Genomic DNA, 24,549 nt, shown 5'->3' on the forward strand with positions numbered 1-24,549 from the left:
CATTTCATTTATTTCAAGGCATTTATGTCACATCTTCAACACAGAAGGCCCTGGGTTCCCCAAACGGACATATGAAAGTGAAAAGTGGGTTTGATGGTGATGGGGATGGCCAATAAAAGCACCTGAGCACATCAGCCAGTTGACAATGCAGATCAGGAGTTTAAATTAGGATTATTTTAAAATGTCATAGGGTACAATCTATGACTATGCTGTAATCCTTAGAGTTTACATTAGGAAACTATAACATTAATGTTTTTTAACAAGCTTCCAGAACTCCGGAAGTCCGGAATGTTGAAGCCAGTTATCTCCCTTTACCTTTGCCATATATACTGTATATTAGACTTCAGGCAAAAGTTAAAGCAGATGTGTTTGACCTTAATGGGGAATTCTGCCAATTTTTCAAAAATTCTGCACAATTGAATCATTGCAATATAAAGAAAAAAGTGTTTTGATGTGAACTGTGCCATTCTAGAGAAGTTAGCCGAGTAGAGAATCATTCTCAACAGTGATAGGAACCAGATATCTGAAGAGTTTATTGCCTCCAAAAACTACATCATACAAGCTCATCACACGAAATTGGGTACATATATGTTAACTGATGCCTGAAACATTGCTTTACGATCATTTTGAGATCAGCGTTCCGTGTAAAACATTAAATATACCACTCTAAATGACTTTGTTTACATCTCAACAGTTGACTTATGCAGAGATTTTGATAAAAAGGCTGGAGTGCCCCTTTAAAAAAACACATATTTGTTTGCTTCAAAAAGTTATTTTAGGTTGATTGATCCAAAAATTGCACAAAAGATTAGGCCAATTATCCATAAGCACTTTTAGACCTAAAGCAGACCTTCAGATCAAGCTATTCTGAGTCCATCTGACTGAGTCTGATGGAATGTTTGTACTGAATGAGTTTGTGGGTTGGAAAGTGAAACAGAATATGTGAGTTCTTGTGCAACTCAGAGCTACCGCTGCAGTGGTCAACAGTGACTAAACCATAGCTAAGGGAGGTGTCGGCCAGAGTTACTGGAAGAAGGGACCTCCTGTGGACTGGACTCTCTATATGATGTCTTGACTCACTTACACCCATGTGGTCCCAAAAACGTGAGAAGAGAGGCATAGAAAAAGCTCATCTTCTCCACACAGTGACATACACGGTCCATAAATAGTCCTGGGTCACTCCCAGTATTGTAGTATGATGTCATCTCTCTGACTTAGCATCTCGGCATGTTAATGGAGTCTCCCGTCTCCGGGGTTTGGAAGTAAAAGACCTCAGCGACGAGAGAAAAGCAAATGTCAGGGGTCATTGAAAGTACACTGACATAGTGGCAGGGAAAAAGAAGTAGATTTGAAGGTGGAACTCTCAGAAAATTGTACATAGACATTATTATTATCACTATCCAGCTATTTACAGCAATAGTTACTGAAGTCTCTGACTTCATGCTCTGAAGTATCTCAGACTGGAATGGTCTCCCATATTAGAACCACATAAAAGAAATGAGGTTAGAACATCAGTTCACAAGACTGCCCTCCTAAAACTGAAGGTGCTTAAATGGCTCTTGGCTAAGACATACTTTGGTTTGTATATGGCATCACGCCATAGAACCCTTTCTGACACCTTTATTTTTAAGAGTATACAATATAACATTATACTGTACTGTGCAAAAGGCACCCAAGAAGACTGTTTAAAATGATTTATCTTGGTCATAACTGTGTTTTTCCCAGTAGAATCACTATAGAACATTAAAATAAATGTCCCAGCATCCAGAAGTTTGTAATCACAGTTTTGAGTTATTATAAAAAGGAATATTGGAGGAAAATGTTTAAAATGGTTCCATTATGATGTTACTACTACCGATTTCACACATTTCAGCTAATTAATAGGATGCTGAAAAAAAGGAAGGCATTTAGGTTTTGTGTTCAGAATGGTGAGCAGTATGTATACTAACAGTATGTAACAGTGTGTGTGTATATATATATATATATATATATATATATATATATATATATATATATGTCAAAACGCTGAGCTGTTAATAATCACCTTTAAATCATTAAACAAATAGATCAAATAACTTAATATAGGAGAGTGTTTCCCTTTGATTTCTTTAAATGTTGAAATTTTTTGTGTAAATTTGCAGAGAAAGAAGAGTCAGTATTGTTCCACTCAGCACTGACGGCTTCAAACAGTTGAAAAACACTAGTTTGTGTTTAATGTGAGATCAGATATTTTCTGTAGGGTTCACATCTAGACCCTGACCAGTCCAATTAAATGTATATATATATATATATATATATATATATATATATATATATATATATATATATAAACAAAGATATATAAATGTTTATATATAAATGTTGTTTTTATGTTAAATCCTGAAATTTTCTAAAAAAGAATGATGAACAGAGCTATAGATGACTATAGATGACTTAACCGCTACCATCATTAACATATACAACCAAATTGGCAGAAAACGTAACAAAAAAATCACTGTAAATAAATAATAAAGTACTGTAAATAAGGTACATAAATAAATGATATATTATTTATCATTTAATAACATTTTAGTTTGTTTTTATATTATAAAAATATTGAACATAACGTCTTTGAGGACCTTCTGGGGTAGAACGTACAGTATTCTAAACTATATTTGTGTTTTTTCTAATTGTTTTTGAAAACATAACAGCTGTTGTTATTATGACAAATTATTCCACATTTTTGAACGTTATTAATATGCTGGTTAAAAGAATACAGTTAGTCGTAAATTCCTTCAGCAGCACCTGAATTAATTTGACGACTGATTACACAAACTAGGTATTGGTAACTGTAAATACTGGACTTCCTCAAATAGAGCTTTGGAAATGGATAAGCTAACACACAGTCACATAAAATCACAATCTATTGTTTATTTATTTATGTTTATTTTGCTAGAGGTGTTTTTTTTTCAGATAAATGGCTTTATGTATCATTTTCTTAGATCCCCAGGCCTTTCCTGCGGTGCTGTATGTTAGTTGTACATAGTAATACATAGACGACTAGCATAGAAAAGAAAAGTGCATGGATAAACTACTTTATTTCTTTCAGATCATTTACAAAATGTACAGTCAGATTACCAAAATACTCAATATTTTGTCTTTTTTTTTTACACAAATGCCTGTCAAGGCATAACAACATGTAATCATGTCATAGATGTCACACAATACAGTTATGTCGCACAGAGAGAGAGAGAGAGTCAACAGTATCTCTACAAAGCCACACGTCAACACCTTCCAATTACAGCATTGTTTACTAATGCCATGGATATTTTGTACTTATTTACTAAAACCAGACCCATTTAAAGCTATACTTCCGTTAAGATCTCGACAGAACCAAAGAGAGATGTTCATATAGAATGGAAGAAAATGGACTTTAAACGGTGAGGAAGCGTCTATTCAGATTTCTTCATATGCATGTCCAGTATATTATCTAATACAAGTGTGAGAATTAAAACCAAGTATAGGGCTGAAGAATGTCTCGTAGCAGGCTTTACAATGTCATCCATGCTTACATCCTTATGATATTATTTACACAAGTTTACAGTATGAAAGCCAACAGGCTTTTGTCAGGCAAATATTCGCCTTGATCTATTGACCCTTAACCAATGTATCTTTTCTATGGTGTTAATACAAGCGAGCTAAATTCTTGTAAATAAAGGTTTTTCATATAAACTGGGTGAGCAGACTTGATTAATTGAAGCGTACAATTTCTGAATAGGGCTTAGACAGAACACAAGATAATACAAAACACAGACAAAACTGATTACACCTTATTAACAAAGCAAATTTGTTAAAAAAGGGTAATAAACTGCAAATGGAACCAATTGGAATTGTAACAACAATCTTGGTAAAGGCAAACGGACTCATGCAGCGTTCACTGCCATTTGTAGGCTACTCGTTTTTTAAAAAAAATCTACTTACTACTACCAGACTGCATGCAAAGCCACAGTGAGATACATGCAACCACGCCAAAGTTTACATCATTTACAAACACCCACTGAGGGCCTGTCAGACTGCCAGCTGCGTTCATTATATTCAAAAAACAATTATAATACAATATCCCAGACGGCTATGTGATCGCAATAAGACTTTCCATTTGAAGGCTTTGCATCCAGTTTCACAGTATATCCCACAAAAGCTGTATACCTACTGAAGTATTTACAGTACAGTACAAATACCATGTTTGGATAGAAAATAAGCTTTACTGAGTAGCATGCATCATCTTATAAAGTCACTGACCGTTAGTACATCGATACACATTCAGCTGCGCTAGCAATGAGGTCTAAAGTGTTCATCTATCCACAAGATACCGGAAGACAGCATGGCAACAACCTAGGCCCACCGCAGATAAGCCCAGTGCAGCAATGCTCTAATGTGTGTTAGTGTAGGAATCTCTTCTACCTCTTCTATGCTTTAAAGCCACGTTACGAAAGAGGCACAGAATCACCAACACACTCGAAGCCACTCTGTTATGTGCATTAGCTCGTCTTCAGCTACACTTTTGAATTTGGGTGCTAATTAACTGCTTTAATAGTCGTAGGGATGGATGTCTGGAGTAATAAACTGAGTTGTGAGAGTTTATAACACTGATAGTTTACAGTGACAATAATATTACAGACAACCAAAAGAGGAAACAATGCCAAGATCATTAGCGAGATAGCTAGCATGCTACTGTGGCTAACAATGCGCCAGTTAGCATGATCATTTGCATAATGCTAAATGGCGGCTAGAAACTTTCATGTATTGTTAGCTTTTATGAATAAACCTCTTTTATTTATGCTTCGCGAGTCCAACACGAACAAATTTGAAGACAGAAAGTGCATACTTTGTGGATCTAGCTGCATACTTCAGGTAAAGCTAGTGTTTTTCTGCTACAGATCTAAGCTGCACCATGCATGCATCAATATTCAGAGTCTAGCTTCAAGAGGATTTATATAGCCCATACCACATCAGTGTGTTTACTCTTCATGTAATATTTAGGAAGGTAGTGAGCATATTATCATGTGCATTGCTGCCTTCAACCCTTGTGTGGTGTTCAGGTCTGTCAGACCCATTTTCAATGTTTATCAAAAGACAAAATGATGCAATTTATTATTATTTCAACCCCAGATTCCTTGGCCTTTGCTCCTTTTTGTGAAAACATATAAAATAACAGGTTTTCATTAACTTCACACTGTACACCCCCGACCCATTTATATTACACATGTGATGTTGGGTGAACCCGCAAGGAATAAAAGTGTGGAGGTGATGTGTCCTTCACTCTGTTCTCCTCCTACATGGCCTACTGTTAGTGTCTGTGTGTGTATGTGTTTGAATTTGTGTGTGTGAGGGTGGACACCATGGACAGGCTGCTGACTGGCTACAGCTGCTAAAGGAGAACCCTACACTGGCCACTTGTGATATTTTAAACATCTGGCATTTCTACATAAATCGTTATGGCTGAATTGTTTTAAAAACAATAATGTGGTGGGTCCACCAGACCACTGAGTAACAAACACATCAACACCACACAAGGGCTAAGTATATAATCCTGAAGTTAGATGGCTACTCTTAGAGGAACTGAACTACATATACATTGAAGTCTATGAGTAGCTGGACAGTGTCACAGTCTCTCTTGTGGCTCTGAAATATAATAATGACTAAGGTTGAAGTGCAGAACTCCAGATTGGATTTTAAGAGGATCCGTATCCACACTGGGTGAACAGTCCAGAAATCATAGCACTGTTTACATACAGTCTCCCCAGGACTGCTTGAAATCTGCAAACCATAGACATCACCAGATGTTGGTTATGTTCCATGATGATGCTCTGCCAATACCATTGTTTTGAAGGCTTTTTCTTTCAGGCTTGTCTCTTTGTGGTGGTCTTTGACACAATTCTGCCTACATTCCAGATAGTGTTCTTGATGTGCGACAGTTTTTCCATTATGACTGAAAGCATTCTTTAGTCATTCTTTACTGCGGTTTCCAATGGTCGCTCAGGTCAGTTGCTATTGCGTTCAGAAGTGCATACCAAATGTTCATTCACTTCATGGTTTGCCTGTGTTTTTAGTTTCTGACTTTAAAGCTTTACTGACTGTAACACGTCTTTGGTCTTCACGTGAAGAAAGAACAGCAAGCCCAAATGCAAATAACATATCTAGAATGTAGACCCTTCGTTGGCTCTTTTGTGCAAAAACTAATATTGCAGCCATGCAGCTGGGCAAGAAACATATTAGTATCCAATTGTTGTGAACTGCGCAGAAATGATGGTATATTGCTGCTGTCGGAACAAAACTGTATCTTCTTTTTTGTTTATTTTTTTTGGAAAACAAATCTTCTTATAAGAAATTCTGCTCAAAATTAAGAGTTCTTTCCCTCTACTTTAAAGTTACCCTTACCTAGCTATTACTACTACTAATACTACTGCTATTAATATTAGTAGTATAATCATTTGTAGGTAATCTGACCAGAGGAGGATGGGTCCCCCCTGGTGAGCCTTGGTTACTCCCAAGGTTTCTTCCTCAGCTCTGAGGGAGGTTCTCCCTGCCACTGTCGCCCCTGGCTTGCTCACCTGGGGGTTTTTACATTCTTGTTAAAACTCTGTCTTTACTGGAATCCTGTGAAGCTGCTTTGTGACAACATCTGTTGTAAAAAGCGCTACAAATAAATTTGATTTGATTTGATTTGAGATACATTTTGTTGTGATGGTGAGGATACAGTCATATATAAAAGTTTCGATACTGCTGGTCAAATTACACATTCTGTTGAACACATTTCTTCTTGTAAGTCGCTCTGGATAAGAGCATCTGCTAAATACTGTTAATGTAACACATCCTCTGCAGGGAACTTAAATATGCCATATTAAATGTGTTAAACAGATACTTTGCACTAAAATACTGCAAATTTGAGTTTAACTTATTGAAAAAAAACAAAATATATAATGTGACGTAACTTTTACACAGGCCATATTTTATGTTTTATTTTTTTCCGAATATGTTAAGTTCAGCTTAAGTTCAACTTGTGCATTAAAATTGTAATTTGGTGCCCAAACCTTTGTATACGACTGTATAGGTTAAAGAGCTGTGATTCACTCGATGGACATGTGAAAACCCTCAAAGCTGGTAATCTGCACTTCAGCCAGTGTTTCACTGTAACGCTTCGAATCCAATTTGCTGGAGTACAGCGAGAAAATCAAGAGCTGTTTCACTGTCCAATTACATATGGACTACACTGTATCAGCTGCTAAAGAGAACATTTGTTCTGAAATATAACTCTCTGATTGCTACCAACCAGTATTATAATACTGGAGTACGCACTGCAGTTTAGCTGTGTACAAAAATAGTTTGTTTTTATCTCTTTTCTCGTTTAATCAATGCCATTTGGTTAAACACACAAACATACAAAAATATCTATCCCACTTTTTAAATGGTTAAAACTGCCGAGTGAGCATTTATATTTTTTGTAGAATTGTATACTGTCACAATTGTTCACATTTAATCGGAACCAAAGCTAACTTTGTCTAGATCCTCTACAATGAGCAGTGCTTTATCCCTTGAACCATGAAAAACACTTTGAATGCTTCAAACTCACTCAAATCACAGATAGTACGATTATAATTACATAGTTATTGGTGAAACTGTATGATGCATGCTTTAGAATGTAGAGTAATTTGTGTCAAAACTAACAAAGCACAAACGACTAATAAAAGAATTCCCCAGTGGAACAGGCAATATTTGTGAGAGAACCGGAAGATTTTAGATAAGCATCATGTCACATGCTGCCACAGCACATATTAAAAGCAATGAGACCGAAGAAGCAAGACTGTATCTAAAGCAGCAGTGATGGGAGACCGATAACCGATATGCTTAAACTCAAAGAAAGAGATCCATTTGAGATGGAAATAAGGCAAATAGATCTTTAGTCCTCTACAATTTTCAGCATTCAGTAAAATGAAATAAAGAACTCAGTCGGTAAAGATGGTTGAAATGATCAAAATGAGTGATTTTTCTCCATCTTCTCCATCTCTTTGTGCTTCAGCGCAGCATGGGTGGTGCATCACAGTCCACGACACTGCATCCATGTCTGGTCCACTGCTCCTCAAGTGGACCCTTTTTATCTATAGAGGTGTGGAGGACAACAGAGCGAGAAGAGCGTACAACCAGAGCGGCAAGACAAGTAACGAAAGCACTGGATTTGGAGGCTGTTGGTGTTCCTAAGGTCTCCTGAACTGTACAGCATTATGTCCATTTCAGGAGAATACCTCATGTGCGGTTATGGAAGTTGTGTGTGTTGGTGTGTATACCACAGAGAACATAAGCAGGCAGGTAGAGACAACGTTGGTGGATGAGGCCACTTCTTGTCCGAGACTCAAGAAAAAGCTCTGGTCAAACTGGGCACGAGCAAAAGCGCTGCTGCTGCCACGGCAACCACCATCACCAGGTTCCAGTCGCCCTCTTTCTCCTAAGGTCAAGGTAAAGTAGGAAGAGAGGTCAGAGGATGTAAAGGTCACACACAAACAGATATAGGTCACACTGTAGACACTGTTGGACACTCCACAATTCAATTGTCTATTTGTATTGCTAACAGTGTCATATAGTGTCAGAAACCACATAAGCAAATGGTTTTGAGACCAGCTTATTTACCAAGTTGATATAGGGAGTGTGTGATGATTTAGACGAGTAGTTTGCATTATATTATTTGGTGGCTAAAAGCTTCCATTTCTTGTTAGCTACTTGCTATTTACCTGCTCTACTTGTTAGCAACTTGCTCCTAAGACTTGTTAGCTACCTGCCCCCCTTACTTCCAAAATAGCAAGAGGACAGTGGGCTACTGTTGGCCTGCCGATGGCTTTCTGCTCAGTTTTCCAGGCGGCCCACTGGTGCTCAGTATTAGACAAAATGCCACTTTTCATTGCTCGTTTTCCACTCACAGTTCAATTTACTTGCTTTTCCTTCATTTCTGTCTTTCGTTATCATTTGTAAACTAGTTTAGTAAAAAATACTTTACCACAGCGTCAGCAACAAGATCAGTTTAGATCAGGCCTCATAACTTTTCTCCTCTCAGTTGTTTGTAATATTAATGTATATGTCTGACTGTCTGCCCTGTGTTGGACTGGCGGCCTGTCCAAGGTGTTTAATGCCTTCCACCCAATGAATGCTGGGATAGGCCCATCACCCCCCTGCGACCCAGAGGGATAAGTGGCTTAGAAGAAGAATGAATGAAAGTTTGTTTGTAATATTTTTCTTAGTGTATTTTCCAAAATAAAAGGTGTCACCTGGGATTAATAACTAGTTAGACCTTGCATGCAGGACAATAATCTCAGTGGTCCGAGAATGAACCAGCAGTGGCATATAGCCAGCAAGGTGCTGACCTTTTCAAGCCAGCTGACCGATACATGCTTGCCATCTGGGTTGTATAGCTTCACCATTTACCTGTTCCTATTGTGGGTTAGCTGCCTACTGTAATAACTGTAATAACTGTAATAACTGTATGTACATTTACATCTTCCCAAATCAGCCTTTGCATATATATATATATATATATATATTTATATATATATATATATATATATATAGATATATGTGTGTGTGTGTGTGTGTGTGGGTGGGTGTGTGTGTGTGTGTGTGTGTGTGTGTGTGTAAATATATATTTGTTGTCTGAAGAAAACCTTGTATCCTCACAGGAGAAAGAAAAAGCCTACTTTACTTTTAATGTAGGTCAATGGAACCAGACATTTTACCAATTCATTTTGAAATGAATTGGAATTTTGACTCATTTCTTTTAGTCCATTCATCATGACATTTACACACAATATAAAGGACAACAGCCACATTCAAATTATGTCAAAAACTGAAAAAAGTGACAAAAATGGAGATATGAGGTTTTCCTCCAACAGCAGCAATATGTATATAAATGAATACTTCAGTAGCTTCATCAATTCTTCAGTCAGCATGCTTCAGGAGACTCTTACAGTGGGTGCATTACAGACATGCAGAAAAACAATGCTGGGACACACACACAGAGCTTCTGGCACACTGGCAGACTGCTCTCGAACAAAGTGCTTCATTCACACCTGTCAGTGTGCACACATCCATATCCACTTTCACACTGAAATGCTCATCATCACCTCACAATTGAACAGGACTATGTCTACATTAGGGCTGACTGAACATCTTGTGGCTCATACACAGACCTACTTTAAGAGGCTAAAAATTCCAGTACCCAGCTATATCACTTTACTTTTTTTTTTTTTTTGGCTTTACTGACCAACATAAATGCTGCTTGTCAACTGTGACTTGTGTAGTAGGTCACTAGTTCAACTTGCATTGTTGTCATATACACCGACCAGGCATAACATTATGACTGCTGTGTCTGATCCACTCAGACCATCGCAACACACCACCACCACATCAGTGTTACTGCAGTGCTGAGAAGGATCCACCACCCAAATAGTACCTGCTCTGTGAGGGTCCATGGAGGTCCTGACCACTGAGGAACAGGGTAAACAATGGCTAAAAGAGTATGAGAGAAACAGATGGACTACACTCTGTAACTGTAGAACTACAAAGTTCACCCATATAGTAAATGGAGATGATAAAATGGACAATGAGTGCAGAAACAAGGAGATGGTCATAATGTTATGCCTGATCGGTGTATTTGGATCGTCTAGTTGTCTAAAGCCACAGGTACACTGGACAAACTTAATCTTGAGTCACATACTTCAGCCTGGAAACTGACAGAAACCTACATAATCATTTATAAAGGCTTAATCCAACGAGTGTCATTTACCATAAAGGCAGCAGTTTTCAGTTTGGTGTCATTTCACCGCTTTTCAATTCAGAAAGTTTTATGACAACTGACGCTTGTTGGACCAAGCTTTTACCCATGATGCTAGAGGTTTATGTCAGTTATCATGAAAGCTTTACATAAGTACACTCTGCTTAAGGCTTCTGATGATGTAAGTGAATTTTCTGCTATTGTACAAACTTTCTAACTGTATTACAGTTTAACTCCTCTGTAACATAATGCTGATTTGCTAAACTGCACAATTTGTTTGTATTATGTAATATTCTGGATATCGCTGTTGTCAGATCAAAACCTCGCATCTCCAAAATGGTAACTCTACAGGAGAAGGAAAAAACCTACTTTAATTTTAATGTAAGTCAATGGAACCAGAGTTTTTTTCACAGAATTTTGGGCTGTTTCTTTTGCTCCATTTTTATCATGAAATTTGCATACAATGTAAAGGTTGACAGGTCATTTCAAATTATGTCAAAAATTGAAAAACATCAAAAATGGAGATACAAGGTTTTGTACCGACAACAGCCATATACAGAATTACATGTCTCCTCAGAACTGTATACGTATAGATGTTTATCTCTGCATATGTACAGATATTCACACATCTCTTTTGCTCCTTTCACATTTTTTATTCTACTTTCTTACTCTTTATTCTACTTATTGCGTTTGAATTTAATTTGTCCCTCCGTTAAACACTTGTTTATAGTCTGTGTGTTCTCTGGTCTGTTCAGTATCTTACGTCATACATTAGTGACTCGCCAAGACAAACTCCTTGTATGTGCAACATATTTGGAGAAATAAAGTGAATCTGACTCCAAATTCTACTGCCATCATATCCTTATCATAATTGGATTTACCTGTTTTCTGAGGATCTATGAAGAAAAGCTCATGGTGAGTCCACTGTGTGTTTCAATGATCAGACATTTTCTCATTTAGCTCATGATGTCATATGAAGCTTTATCTGAAGTCACTGATACGACCTACTTTATTCTTAGGTGGTTGGTGTAGTGTAGTGGTTAACACCTCTGCCTTCTACGCTGTAGACTAGGGTTCAGTCCCCCACCTGGTAAGCACCCTACACTATACCAATAAGACTCCTTGGGCAAGATTCCTAACACTACCTTCACCTACTTGTGTAAAAAATGATCAAATTGTAAGTCGCTCTGGATAAGAGCGTCTGCCAAATGCCGTAAACGTAGGTCACTGTGAAAAATAGAACATAATTGGATTCAATCACATACATTAGTGGATATTCCACGATTGACAACATGTGGCTTGACGCTCTTTGCGTTTTTCATTAAAAATGTCCCTGGTGTTACCGTCTCTGTGTGTAACAATGAAGATTGGTAACACCAGAATGTCCCAATTGCTCTCCACAGAGAATATGAGGATCAAGAGCTAAATGCAGTCATCCCTACGTGACCTGCAGAGATACACACACACACACACACACACACACAGCTGACAGCAATGACCCAGTAAACACTGTAATAGCGCTGTGCTCCCTCTCTCCCTCTGGGGTTATCAGGTTGGCAGAGACTGAACTGCCTGACCAGCTTGTATATGTGTGAGCGTGTGTTTGTGTGTGGCAGGGGCGGCTCTGCTGGCCAGCAGTGTTGAAATCAGAGCTGTGTGAGCTGTTTTGGCCAGAGCAGTGATGTCCACAGGTCTCAGGGTGAATATGACCAACACATCATCCCGTCTCCTGTTACCAAGTGAAGCAACCACTCTGCTGGATCTTACGCAGCGCGCCAAAACACCTCCAACACATTCATAAAAACTCCTTCTTTTCTCTCTCCAATGCTTCTCTAAGTGTTTGTCACACAGCCTGAACGCCTGAACTGAGGGCAGTTTCCATGAGCTTTTCACTTTGAAGACTCTGGCACGCAGGCATGAGGAAAGATCAATGAGAGGAGCCAGACTTTCCTGGCCAGGTTCTGTCAGACTCAGGTTACCAGTCCTGTGATCCTTTCTGATTAGCTTATCTGAACCCAAGACTGACCCAAGCCCTGTGACACTTCACACACAAATGTGTTCTTTTACAGATAGTGGTGTGAAGTTGGGCAAGCTTTGTAGAATGTTCAAAAACAGTAATTGATAAATTGTAGAGCTAGTGTTTTTGGCAAAAATATAACACATTTAGGGTTAGTTTCCAAGACTGAGATTAAGCCTAGTCCTGGACTGTGGTTCCTTTCAGTGCTGTGGAGGACTTAGATTAATCCCTGCCTGGTAAACAACTCGTAAGGCCATCGCACACCGGATGCACCATGTCTCGTCATCCACTGTCAAAAAAATAGAAACCCTTTTTTTATTGGAAAATTGCTCTTACTGAGTTTTTTTTTTTGCCACTGTCACTCTTGGCTTGCTCAGTGGGACCTGGACCCAGATTGTCTATAAAGCTAATCCTGTTGTAAAAAGCAATATATAAATAAACTTTGAGTTGAATTGACTTTTTAATGAAGGTACGCCTGCTGGCAGAAACATTCATGAATCCCTCTGCCCTGTTCAAAGTCACAGCGCAGACAGCATTTTCCCATTACTATGTTAAATTAAAGGCATACTGAGACCACAGAGAGCCACAGTAGATGACGTAGCTTGAATTTTACGCAGAGAAAGGCAGTCAGTCTTTAAGATAAACAGATAAGTGCTAATGGTCTGCTACCTCAGCTAGTGACTAGCTTAGTCTTTTGTTTCCTTCATATCTTTCCGCATTTGGAAAAAATAAAAAACAAGTTTTACAGATTTGCATTAGGTTGAATGGGCCTTTTGCCCGTGCTCTGTAAAGCTTGTCCAACCTAGCAACAGTTGCTCTGAAAGAAAGCCTTTTTGGGCAGAAAATGGATAAGTCTTTTCTGACCTGTCCTTCCAAAACACACTTCGTCATGTTCTTCATAACTTTCATATTTCATAAGCTCCGTTCAGAAGCTGGGCGTCATATGAGGCTGTAACTCTTCTCTCCAGTCAAATAGATGGTGATGTCATTTTACACCCTTATAATAAAAGAAGCTGAACTAACTATTATTTTCTACTGAAAGTCGAGCCATTTTTCCACAAATCTGGGCTATAAACTATAAACACACAGCGTCTCTTCAGTGATCTGCTCTGTAAAAATGACTTTTATAAAATAACACAAAGAGCATCTGAGATTTTTGGCTTTCAGCACTAAACTGTAAGAATATAGCAATATGTGTAGATCATAAAACACATGTTCTGTTCATTTGGTGGAAGCTTTTAAAAAATAAATAAATAAATAAAATAAAACTGTACATTTATTTTAGGCAGTTACTAAATAATTTGCCTTACAATTTGGTCAGATGGACAAACTAAAATATACCCACGAGCATAAGAGGTTAACCACTTGGATTCAGTCCAATTTTGAGCTGTTTCCTCCGTGTTTTACCAATTAACCCCTTAACAAGCTATACGTTTTATTACATATTACACACTTCTATAACCTAAGAATAGCTCCATTCAAATGCATGGAAGTCCCTGTAGTTACTGGACATTAAGCCTTGGTGTGAAATAAACCTGGATTGTTAAGGGGTTAAGTTGAGTTTCCACCAGCAGCACAGAGTGTCTGTCTGCCGTGCTTGTTGTCCAACATACAAACCCAAAGCGATCTTGTTCATGAACAAAGAAGCAGCAGGAACACTTTGTACAGCAAGTGAGTGGCTAAGTTCCACCGTGCTGACAGTAACAGCCGTTTAACTGTTTTTCGCTTGCACTTCTGTAGAGATCCGACGTTTCTGCTGATGCTTCTAAAATCAGACCCCGGAATCTTTCTGTGACTTCTCCAAATCTGATATAAAACCACTTTGTTTGCAACTTTGCCTCCAACTGCCTTCTACTGAAACCTTCACTGAAAGTGCTCAGAGTGTTTGTTGTGGGGCTTTTATCTAATTAATACCCAACCCATAAGCAGTGGGTAGTGCTGTCCACTGCCCCAGCCAGGCCACCAGGTTCCCTCTTGTATGGAGTTTGCCTGTTCTCCCTGTGTCTGCATGAGTTTCCTCCGGGTGCTCCAGTTTCCTCCCACAGTCCAAAGACATGCAGTCAGGTGAATTAGAGATACTACACTGCCCCTAGGTGTCAATGTATATGTCTGGACTGTGAAGGACAGGCAACCTGTCCAAAGTGTGTTTCCTGCCCTCTGCCCAATGAACGCTGGGATAGGCTCCAGCTCCCCCCACGACCCAGAAGGATAAGCCACTTAGATAATGTGCATGTGTGTGTACCTAAAGAGTCCATGTCCTACATTTGCACTGTATTTAGGGTTTTTGTTTTTTCTCCACTGTAGAGATTTGTGTGATTTTATGTACCTCATATAGTCATAATTCATTTTTACATGAACAGTTCCAGCCTCTCTATCCTTTAGAATTAAACAGCCTGTTTTTGTTTCTGTGCCTTTAAGACTGACATATGTAAATGAGCTCTGTTTTGATTGGTTGCCTTACTTAAAAAACACAGTCTTGGCTAAAACACACTTTAGTGCGAATGGCTGGGGCTGAACTGCTGTAGACTGAATACAGATATAGTGATATAAAGTAAAAGTGTTGGTTTTCATCATATAACAAAAACAGTGAATTGCAAACAGCATGTTTTTGCAGGTTAATTTACACACATTGACTGTATGGACATTTTGAAACTTTTACAGTGAAACCCTTTAACATGAAACCCTTTTATTTCAAGAAAGCAAAGACATATTTCGTTTGCCATGATGTAGGCTCGTTAAGGCCCGCTAAAATTTGGAGGATTTATATATTTACCTGAGTATTCCTAAAATTGAGAACTTATATTCTTACCTGATTACATTTCTAAGAGAAAACGTGCATTTGAATTTATCAATTGAATTATTGTTTTTATAAAAATTCAAAATTCAAATAATTTTAAAATTAATCTGCACACAACTATGCTAAACCCTCTAGTATCTCAAGTATATTTTCCATATTTTTCCACTTTTAATTGGATAGATTTTGACAAAGTAGCTACTTATACTTCACCTTAAGCAGCATTTCTCCACCCCGATACAGTATATTATAATGTAGTCTATTCATATATTTGGAATATAATAACAATTATATAATATATCGCTGTTGTCAGGATCAAAACCTTGTATCTCCAAAATGTTAACTTTACAGGAGAAGGAAAAAACCTACTTCACTTTTAATGTAAGTCTATGGAACCAGACATTTTTCCAAGTAATTTTGGGCCATTTCTTTTGGTCTGTTCTTCATGAAATGTACAAACAATGTAAAGAACAACAGTTATTTTCAATTTTTATCAAAAACTCAAAAAAATGGCAAAAATGGAGATATGACGTTTTCTTCTGACAACAGCGATATAAAACAATATATAGCAATATTTCAATTTCATAGAGTAGAATGGTTGTGAAACAATGTGCACATCCATGAAAAAGCTACAAAAAAAAGAAAGTACGGCATTTCACAGTTTTACTGTAACTTTTACAGTGATGATAACTGACCACTCACTACAAGCTAAAAAGAAACCTCTCGTTTCTTTGGCTTGTGTGTCCAGATGTCACATAGGTGAAGGTGATAACGACAGGTTGAGAGGCCTGTCTCTGCAGTCGTAGAGAAAGAAAAGGCAAAGCCGTACCTTTCCCCCTTTAGGACAAGAGCTCCGTCCAGCAGCACCATATCAGCGCCATTATTACAACCATTCCTATGAAGGGTATGGAGAGAACAGGGGACTCAGACGGAGGAGAGGAGTTCTGAGGGGGAAAAAACAAGGGATCGAGGGGATGGAGGGAGGAAGAGGAAGAGGAGGAGGTGGTGAGGGGGAAAAGAGAAATAAAAAAGAAGGTGAGAGAGAGTGCACATGAAGGACATAAAGAAAGAAATGATCACACATGGACAGGAAGGTATACAAGTACAGTCATAACAAAAGAAGAAATGCAGTGGGCAGAGAGGAGTGAGTGGAATGAGAATGAAAGGGTTGACCAAAGGTAAACCAGACAGACAGATAGATAGATAGATAGATAGATAGATAGATAGATAGATAGATAGATAGATAGATAGATAGATAGATAGATAGATAGATAGATAGATAGATAGATAGATAGATAGATAGATAGATAGATAGATAGATAGATAGCAGTTTGATTATTAGGAAACATCAAATTGGTTCAGAATTTGATTGTGCAGTGTGCGTTGTGGTCATACATGGTCGTGTGGCGCGCAGTGGTTATAAAGCAACAGAACAAAGCGATGGCAGATGCCACAGGGGAGGGGGAACAGAAAACAAAAAAAAACACTGCGGTTAGAACACACCAAAGATGGTTAAACACAAGACGGAGACCTTGCACTCATCCCATCATCAAGGCCGTCCTCTTGTCATTTAAAGATCCTTGCTCACACTGCCACTGAAAAAGTGATGCACTGAATTCACCTGAGCCAAACACCTACGCTATTTCTACACGAATTAATGAATTAATACCTATATATTCAACATACGGTGCTGTGAAAGTCAGAGACCACCCTTAGTTGATTTCATTTTTAGACAAATTGGCCATTACGCACAAACATCAAACAGCAGAAAACATATTTAATCAAACTTTCACAGAAGCCACAAAAACTACATATCATTTTTTTCACTATTGATGGTGCCCACTCTTCACTTTGATTACAGCTTCCATTCTTTTCAGGAGACTCACTTTCAGTTTTCCACTCCTCTGAAGTTCAGTCTTAGAAGTTGGTTGCACTTTCTGCATCATCCAAATAAGCCCAAACACATTCAGTGATGTTGAGGTCTGTACTCTGGGCTGGTCAGGCTATAACTCTGAGAACACCAGCAGCTTCTTTCTTTTGTTTACCAGTTTTCTTTACTTTTCTCAGTGAGGCCTTCTTGACAGCTACACATCCTTTCAGACCCACAGCGCTGAGTCGTCTTCTCACAGTGGAAGGATGGACAGAAAGACCTGTGGATATTTCCAGATCTGAAGCAGCTTGCTTTTCTCTCAAAGACGCAAGCTTTAAGTGCTGTTTATCTGAGGGGGATAGTTTTGGTGGGCTATGCATGTGGATTATATTACATCCAATCTCAGAAATTTCCTCAAAAATAAATCATTTGCACTCAGTGGCTGCTTTGACTGGAAGTTACCTAGATGAAAAGTAGTCTCTGGCTTTTGCACAGTATTGTATGTAAATTAGCACAATTTTGTTTTTCATTTTACATACTGTCAGAGATTATCGTGCTGAAGTAATGAATTTTATTCTTGTCTAAATTATGTACACGTTTGTATCAAGGAAATTCAATGGATCACTTTTTCAGTGTATGTAGCTGGCCCATTTTAGCAAATGAATCCTGGGAGTTGTAGGCCGCAGCACAGTGTGAGTGAGGGGTTAACCACACAATAGAAGTACAACTATGGAGGACAGGTGAGTGATATGGGACACAGTACTCAGACTGGACGGCCAAGCTTCCTTTCTGAGATTCAAAATCTGAAAGCAGTTTCCAATTAGAGGACAGAGAATATATGAGCTGGATAAGATATTGTCTTGCTGTGCAAGAAGTATATAAAAAAACTGCTACAGTAGGTGCACATTGGTACACAAGCATTAGCATCAGGAAAGCATGTTATATTATATACTGTATTTGTACAAACTGAAGACGCTAGACAGTTAGTGGTTAAAACTGTTAGACGCAACACAAGGACAAGTTGACGTAAAAAAAAAAACAGCATGTGGGAGACGGTGATCAGCTCACACTCGAACAACAGTTACGTGATCTGAACAAGACGCATGTTGCAGGACACTGATCGTCACTGATGACTGTTACTGTAGTCACACAACCACATGCAGTCATTGGTCGTGTACAAAGTGTCATCAAAGGCACACAGACACATATTAGCATGTCCGCATGTGGAATTGTAATGTGTTTGTGGTGTGTTAACCCATTTTTTGTGTGTTTGAAAAGTAAATCTGCAAAGAAAGTACATTTTCATAAAAAATAAATATATATATATATATATATCTCGCTGCTGTCGGAAACAAAACCTTGTATCTCCATTTTTGTCGATTCTCAGTTTTTTACATAATTTGAAAATGCATGTTGTCCTTTATATTGTATGTGAATTTCATGAAGGATGGACCAAAATAAATAGCCAAAAATGACTTGGAAAAAATTCTAGTTCCATAGACTTACATTGAAAGTAATGTATGTTTTTCCCTTCTCCTTTAAAGTTACCATTTTGGAGATACGAGGTTTTGCCCCGACAGCAGCGATATATTGCTGACTATCCTAAACCAACTTAGTCTATGCTGACGGAACGAAGGTTGCATTACAATCGACCCCCTTGCAACCTCTCACCTGCGGCTTCCTCCCCGCCAACCTGTCAAGCTCCGCCCTGCAGCGTTGTAGCTCCGCCTCCAGTCCCGCCCTCTCCCTCTGACTTCTCTCGTAGAGGCCTTGTAGCTCCAGAAGTTCTCCCTTCAACCCCTCACACTGAGAGAGACAAAATTGAGAAGGCATAAATGACAGAGATGTGTTATCACTGTGATACAGGCATATGAACAGATAGAACCCAGGGTGGGCTTGAGCTACTGTACCCTTGCCCTCAAACTGCACAAGTACCCTATTGGTTGGCATGTATAAAATTATTTATTCTTTATAATGATTATACTTTTTATAGCCACTCCCAGCAATAAAGCATAAGGCGTTTTAAGAGAGCATCACGCTACATAATGTGGTTATTTGGAGCAACAACCAAACAAACAGCTGTAAATGATGCGAATAACCAAGTTTCTGTTATCGTTAAATGCTGGATTATGCGAGTCTCTGTGGAGCAGTTAAGTAGAGTCACACCTCAGTTCATTTTAAATTCAACATATTGAATTTAACATACTGGAAAACATAAAACATAAAATCTTGCCTGTGCAAATACTGTAGCACATTTTCAGAATTCTATACTTTTTCCCAAAAAGTTGATAGCAAAATAGAAATTGTGCAGTAAAATTAGCAGAAAAATGCCATTTCTGTCCAGTAGCGTGACATGTGATGTAATTTGAACAGGGGGTGTTCAAACCTTTGTGATATAATGTAAATTATTTTCAGTTTGAGTCATGTTCACGTACAAATCCTGTTTTGGAGAATCATTTTCCTTCTATTTCCAACACAGTATTCCATTTGCTATTCCGGTAAAATATCCTTAAAGTGTAAATATTGCTTTTTTATTTATAACATTTATATTGTTCATTTTTGTGACCAGATTTATGTGAAGGATAGAGTTAATATTTATCTTAGTATTATATATAGTCTACACAGCAATAAGTAACACACTGTTACCTTGTTAAGTACTTAACCTTGTAAATTTTTTCTTCTTTTCTTGAGTGCCTTGCTATCCCTTTGCTGCTGTAGCACTGTGAATTATTTTATCCTCTCTTAGAAAAAAGGCATATTAGGAGCTGGAACACTGCAAAAATGTCAGTCTCATGGCCTGGATTCGGAACTTCTTCAGTAAGTGAAATATTCATCACTATAACGTACCTCCCTCTGGACCTGGAAGGCTCTCTCCTCAGCCTGCTTGAGCCGGTCTCGGAGGGAGAAGACTTCAGACAGGCCCACACTCCTCTCCATGGGATTCACTGTTCTATCTTCAGTGGAGATGTTCTTCTGAATGGAATCGTCCACCACACGGCTGCTCTGCTCCGGCTGCAACATGCTCATGTAGCCTTCGGCCTTCACCGCCTTCTCTTCTCCCTCCATCTTCCCCATCTTGTTCTTTCTTGCGCTTTCACTGTTGTCCTGCTCTCCTCGGACAGCCAGGTAGGAGTCAGTGGAGCTGGAGCAGAAGAAGAAACGTAGTGAATGGGTCAGCACATCAAGCATGCAAACTGATTTTATTAGTAAACTCACCAAATACATGGAATCGGACAGGCTGCTATCTGCCTATTCATCACTTGTGCTTGCCTGTAATAACTCACTCATATAGGCAGCTGCTGAAATCCATCAGCAAACATTGATGCAAAAGTACATTTTTTGTAAAAGTTGAATTCTACAGTCAAATGTATTTGTAAGTAAATTTGTAAATGGGATCTAGGGTGGTGCAACCGCATAAACGCTGGCCCTGTCATCAAGTTCGATCACTAGTAAGGCCTCAGCCATCCATAGCTTGGAATCCAAGTGTAATTGGCCTCCTTCCCTCTGGGTGAGTGGCACAATGCTAGCCAACATGGCTGTCTGTTAGTTAATACAGCACTATGTGATGGGGAAATGTAGCTAGCGGGTGGCATAGGACATGTGGGGAAGCCTCAGGATTTTCTAGGCCTTAGGAGAAGGTTTCTGTACATACATTTTAGTTCTTTTTTATTCAGTATTTTAAACTCTGCAAGTGTTACAGAACTACTCTTCTTTTATTAAGTTTTGGAGGGAAACACAAGGGCTCAATTCTTGAAACATTAAGCTGATCAGGGATTGTTTTTCCCCATAGTATCTAAGTAGATAGAGCTAAGCAAGCTCTTCCATTGGTTAGGACTTCAGGAACTGAAGAGAAGGTCTAATGTTAGATTCACTTTCAGCATAATTATGAAGTGACAGAGGACTAAACTGGTCATATTTTAATTTCCAATGGGCAGGAATAATTTTGTCAGAAAGATGTCAATCTCTGTGTTCTGGACATCCAGAACTGGAGTGTTAGTTGTGCCACCAATTCACGTAAATAAAAAAAAAGAAATTATATATATATATGCGGCACAGTGGCATGGTGGGTAGCGCTGTCACCTAACAGCAAGGAGGGCCTGGGTTTGATTCCCCGGCCGGGTAACCAGGGTCCTCTCTGTGTGTAGTTTGTATGTTCTCCCCGTGTCTGCGTGGGTTTCCTCCGGGTTCTCCGGTTTCCTCCCAAAGACATGCAGTCAGGCCAATTGGACATGCTAAATTGCCCCTAGGTGTGAGTGACTGTCTGTGTCTGTCTGTCTGTCTGCCCTGCGATGGACTGGCGACCAGGGTGTATCCTGCCTTCTGCCCGAAGATTGCTGGGATAGGCTCCAGCACCCCCCCGTGACCCTGACGGAGAAGCGGCTTAGAAAATGGATGGATGGATGGATGGATGGATGGATATAATGTTATTACTGCCAAAATAAGGAACATTGAAAGAAAAAATAGTGATCATGTACAGAAATGTATGGAAGCCCAAAGAGGCCTTGAGTTATTGCTATCATTTTCTGGATTGTGATCTTAACATAAGTTGATCATGTTGTGTTCTTAAGATAATAACTATGCTGTCTTGAGATTAGAAGATAATTAACTCATTATCTCAACATAACAACTTTGTTATTTCAAGATAACAACTTTGTGATAAGATAACTAACTTGCTATCTCAACATAACAATCCAGAAAAATCATGACCTTTCCATACTTCCATAGCTCATGTGTGAATGCACACATATGAAGCAAGTAAGCTTAAACTATTGTCACGTATAACATGCATAAAGACTGAATCACATCCACCATCCTGAGCATTCTTCAATGCTTCAAGGCTCTGCCATGCTCAAACATATTTCTGCCTCTAACTAAAGCATGCGGCACCACCCAACAATGAGCCCTGAAGCCCCTGAGCTAAGTGAGTGTGTTTAACTAGCGCGTAAGGGAGACCATGTATACGTTAAGAGCAGGAAGGCTTGTGGGAGACACAGCAGTATGTTGAGAGATGTTCTATAGCTGTCAGCGAATGTTATTCCTAACTGCGTGATCTTTGAATAACCTCAGTGTTCTTTCGTTTCTGTTATTCTATACTCAGACCTGTGGCTGCTGACAGAAGTGATGAGTGTGAGCAAAACTCCTGGGCCACACATACAGTGCTGTGGAACACATGACCGCATGTTCGTGGTAGAAAAAGTACCAGATTCAATGGGGGTGTAAAGAAACAACTTGAGATTGGCTTAAAATAATTCTTATTTTACAGAACGCTGCATTCTATCACATATACCTGTAGGCACGATCTGGGGCGCTTTATTTCTTTGTTAATCCCCTCATTAATCTTGTCGTTTTGGGTTTGTGAATCACTGTTAGATGGGGTGGTGGGGGGGGGATGAGAAACAATCATGTTGTCCATGTTCAGCCAGTTCATTGAGCTCAAATGAGTAAAAGCGAATTCCAACGATAACCGCAACTTCTAGGAGTTGAGCACTTTCACATCTTCGCGTGAAGGAATTCTGCTCCAGTGCAGAGCTCTGTTGTGCGCTGGTTGATCTGTGTGCTTGATTGACAGGCAGTCGGGCCACTCACCTGGCTTTCTGCTGTTCCAGCAGGTGCAGCTTCTCAGACAGCTGCCTGTTGTCGTTCCTCAGAGTCTGGCACTCATCCATCAAAGTGCGACACTCTTCCTTCAGCTGCCCCACCTCCCCTGACCAAACACAATACATACACAGGGTTAGGTTTTTAAGTCAGACTTAAAAGGGACAACAGAGGAGATTTAAATAGTTTGCATCGTTGTAGCTCAACCCAAATACTGTAGCATAACAAGCCACTTATACATACATATATCTGTCCATTTAGAAACCATTTCTTTACAACATAATTAAACAGTTTTTGTTACTGTGACTTTAAAATGTATATGTAAATGCTTTCTGCTCTGATTGGCTGACCCCAAGTGAAGTGAAATTATCACTACAACATAAACAGGTTATCCCGCTGTAGGCCGGGGATTATGTGTAAATTGTAAAATAACCATGATGAATTCCAAACATCCTGATTTTGCAGCTTAGCTTCCATAGATACCCTGTGCAGACTGGGAAGTGCAAGGCACAACCTGTGAGACTTGAGACACTGATTTTGCATTTTATCCAATTGTATTTTATAAAAAGCCATGATATAGGCAACTGGACACAGTAAACTGATATGTAAAGCCATCTATTAGGCAGTACACAATTATGTGTTCCAAAAACATTAATATACATAAAAAAGAAATAAATAAATAATACATTGCAATTTTATGTTTGCCTGCATTAGCTAAGCCATTTCCAAAGCTCTCATTGATGAAGCCCAGTATTAATTACTTTATCTATTCAATACTTCATTAAATGAAATCAGGTACTGATGAAGGCATTTAAAGGGGAATTCCACCAAGTTTTCAACATTTTTGGATGGTTAAATCATTGAAAACAGAGACATTCAGAGTGGAGTAACTTGAAATGACCACTTACCAACTCAGATTTCCTTACAGCAGTGATGATAGGAAGCAGGGGTCACAAATTCCTCAATGCAAATGTAGCCATTGTATTTACTATCCAAAATGAACGCTGAACCTTCATGTGTTACATATATGTATGTATGTATATATATATATATATATATATATATATATATATATATATATATATATATATATATATACACTCACGTATACATAGTATGTGTGTATATCGCTGCTGTCAGGACAAAACCTCGTATCTCCGTTTTTGTTTTTTCAGGTTTTAACATAATTAGAAAACGCCTGTTGTCCTTTACATTGTGTGTAAATAATGTAAAGAATGTACCAGAAGAAGTGGCCCACAATTGCTTGGAAAAGCAGTCTGGTTTTATTGACTTACATTAAAAGGAAAGTATGTTTTTTTCTTCTCCTGTTGCTTTTTGGAGATACAAGGTTTTGTATAATAATTAATAATAATTTTATTTATATAGCGCTTTTCATGCCAGTGCTTTACAGACAGGTGATAAAACATAGTTATAGAAAAGATCATTAGTATTTAATTAGAATCAGAAGAAAAGGAAGA

At 38.6% G+C, this 24,549-nt stretch overlaps 1 protein-coding gene across 3 annotated transcripts in view; it reads right to left on the reverse strand.

Moving 5' to 3' along the window:
* Positions 1–6,580: 6,580 nt before the first annotated feature.
* LOC108428076 (coiled-coil domain-containing protein 136) overlaps positions 6,581–24,549 on the reverse strand; it is a 69,636-nt gene continuing 51,667 nt past the window's right edge. The window contains exons 6-10 of one of the 3 annotated variants that reach the window (XR_005130644.1): positions 23,063–23,180; positions 20,324–20,618; positions 19,148–19,282; positions 16,436–16,501; positions 6,581–8,479 (exon numbers count right to left, since the gene is read on the reverse strand). Coding sequence is in view for 2 of the 3 variants with exons in the window: in XM_037540815.1 (XP_037396712.1) it covers positions 16,446–16,550; positions 19,148–19,282; positions 20,324–20,618; positions 23,063–23,180 (653 nt within the window). In the remaining variant the exon portion in view is untranslated. Of the gene's footprint in view, positions 8,480–16,435; positions 16,551–19,147; positions 19,283–20,323; positions 20,619–23,062; positions 23,181–24,549 lie in introns of all 3 variants that reach the window. The other 2 variants (XM_037540815.1, XM_037540816.1) reach the window with 2 other exon arrangements.

Source organism: Pygocentrus nattereri, chromosome 1, assembly GCF_015220715.1.
Source record: "Pygocentrus nattereri isolate fPygNat1 chromosome 1, fPygNat1.pri, whole genome shotgun sequence".
NCBI lineage: Eukaryota > Metazoa > Chordata > Actinopteri > Characiformes > Serrasalmidae > Pygocentrus > Pygocentrus nattereri.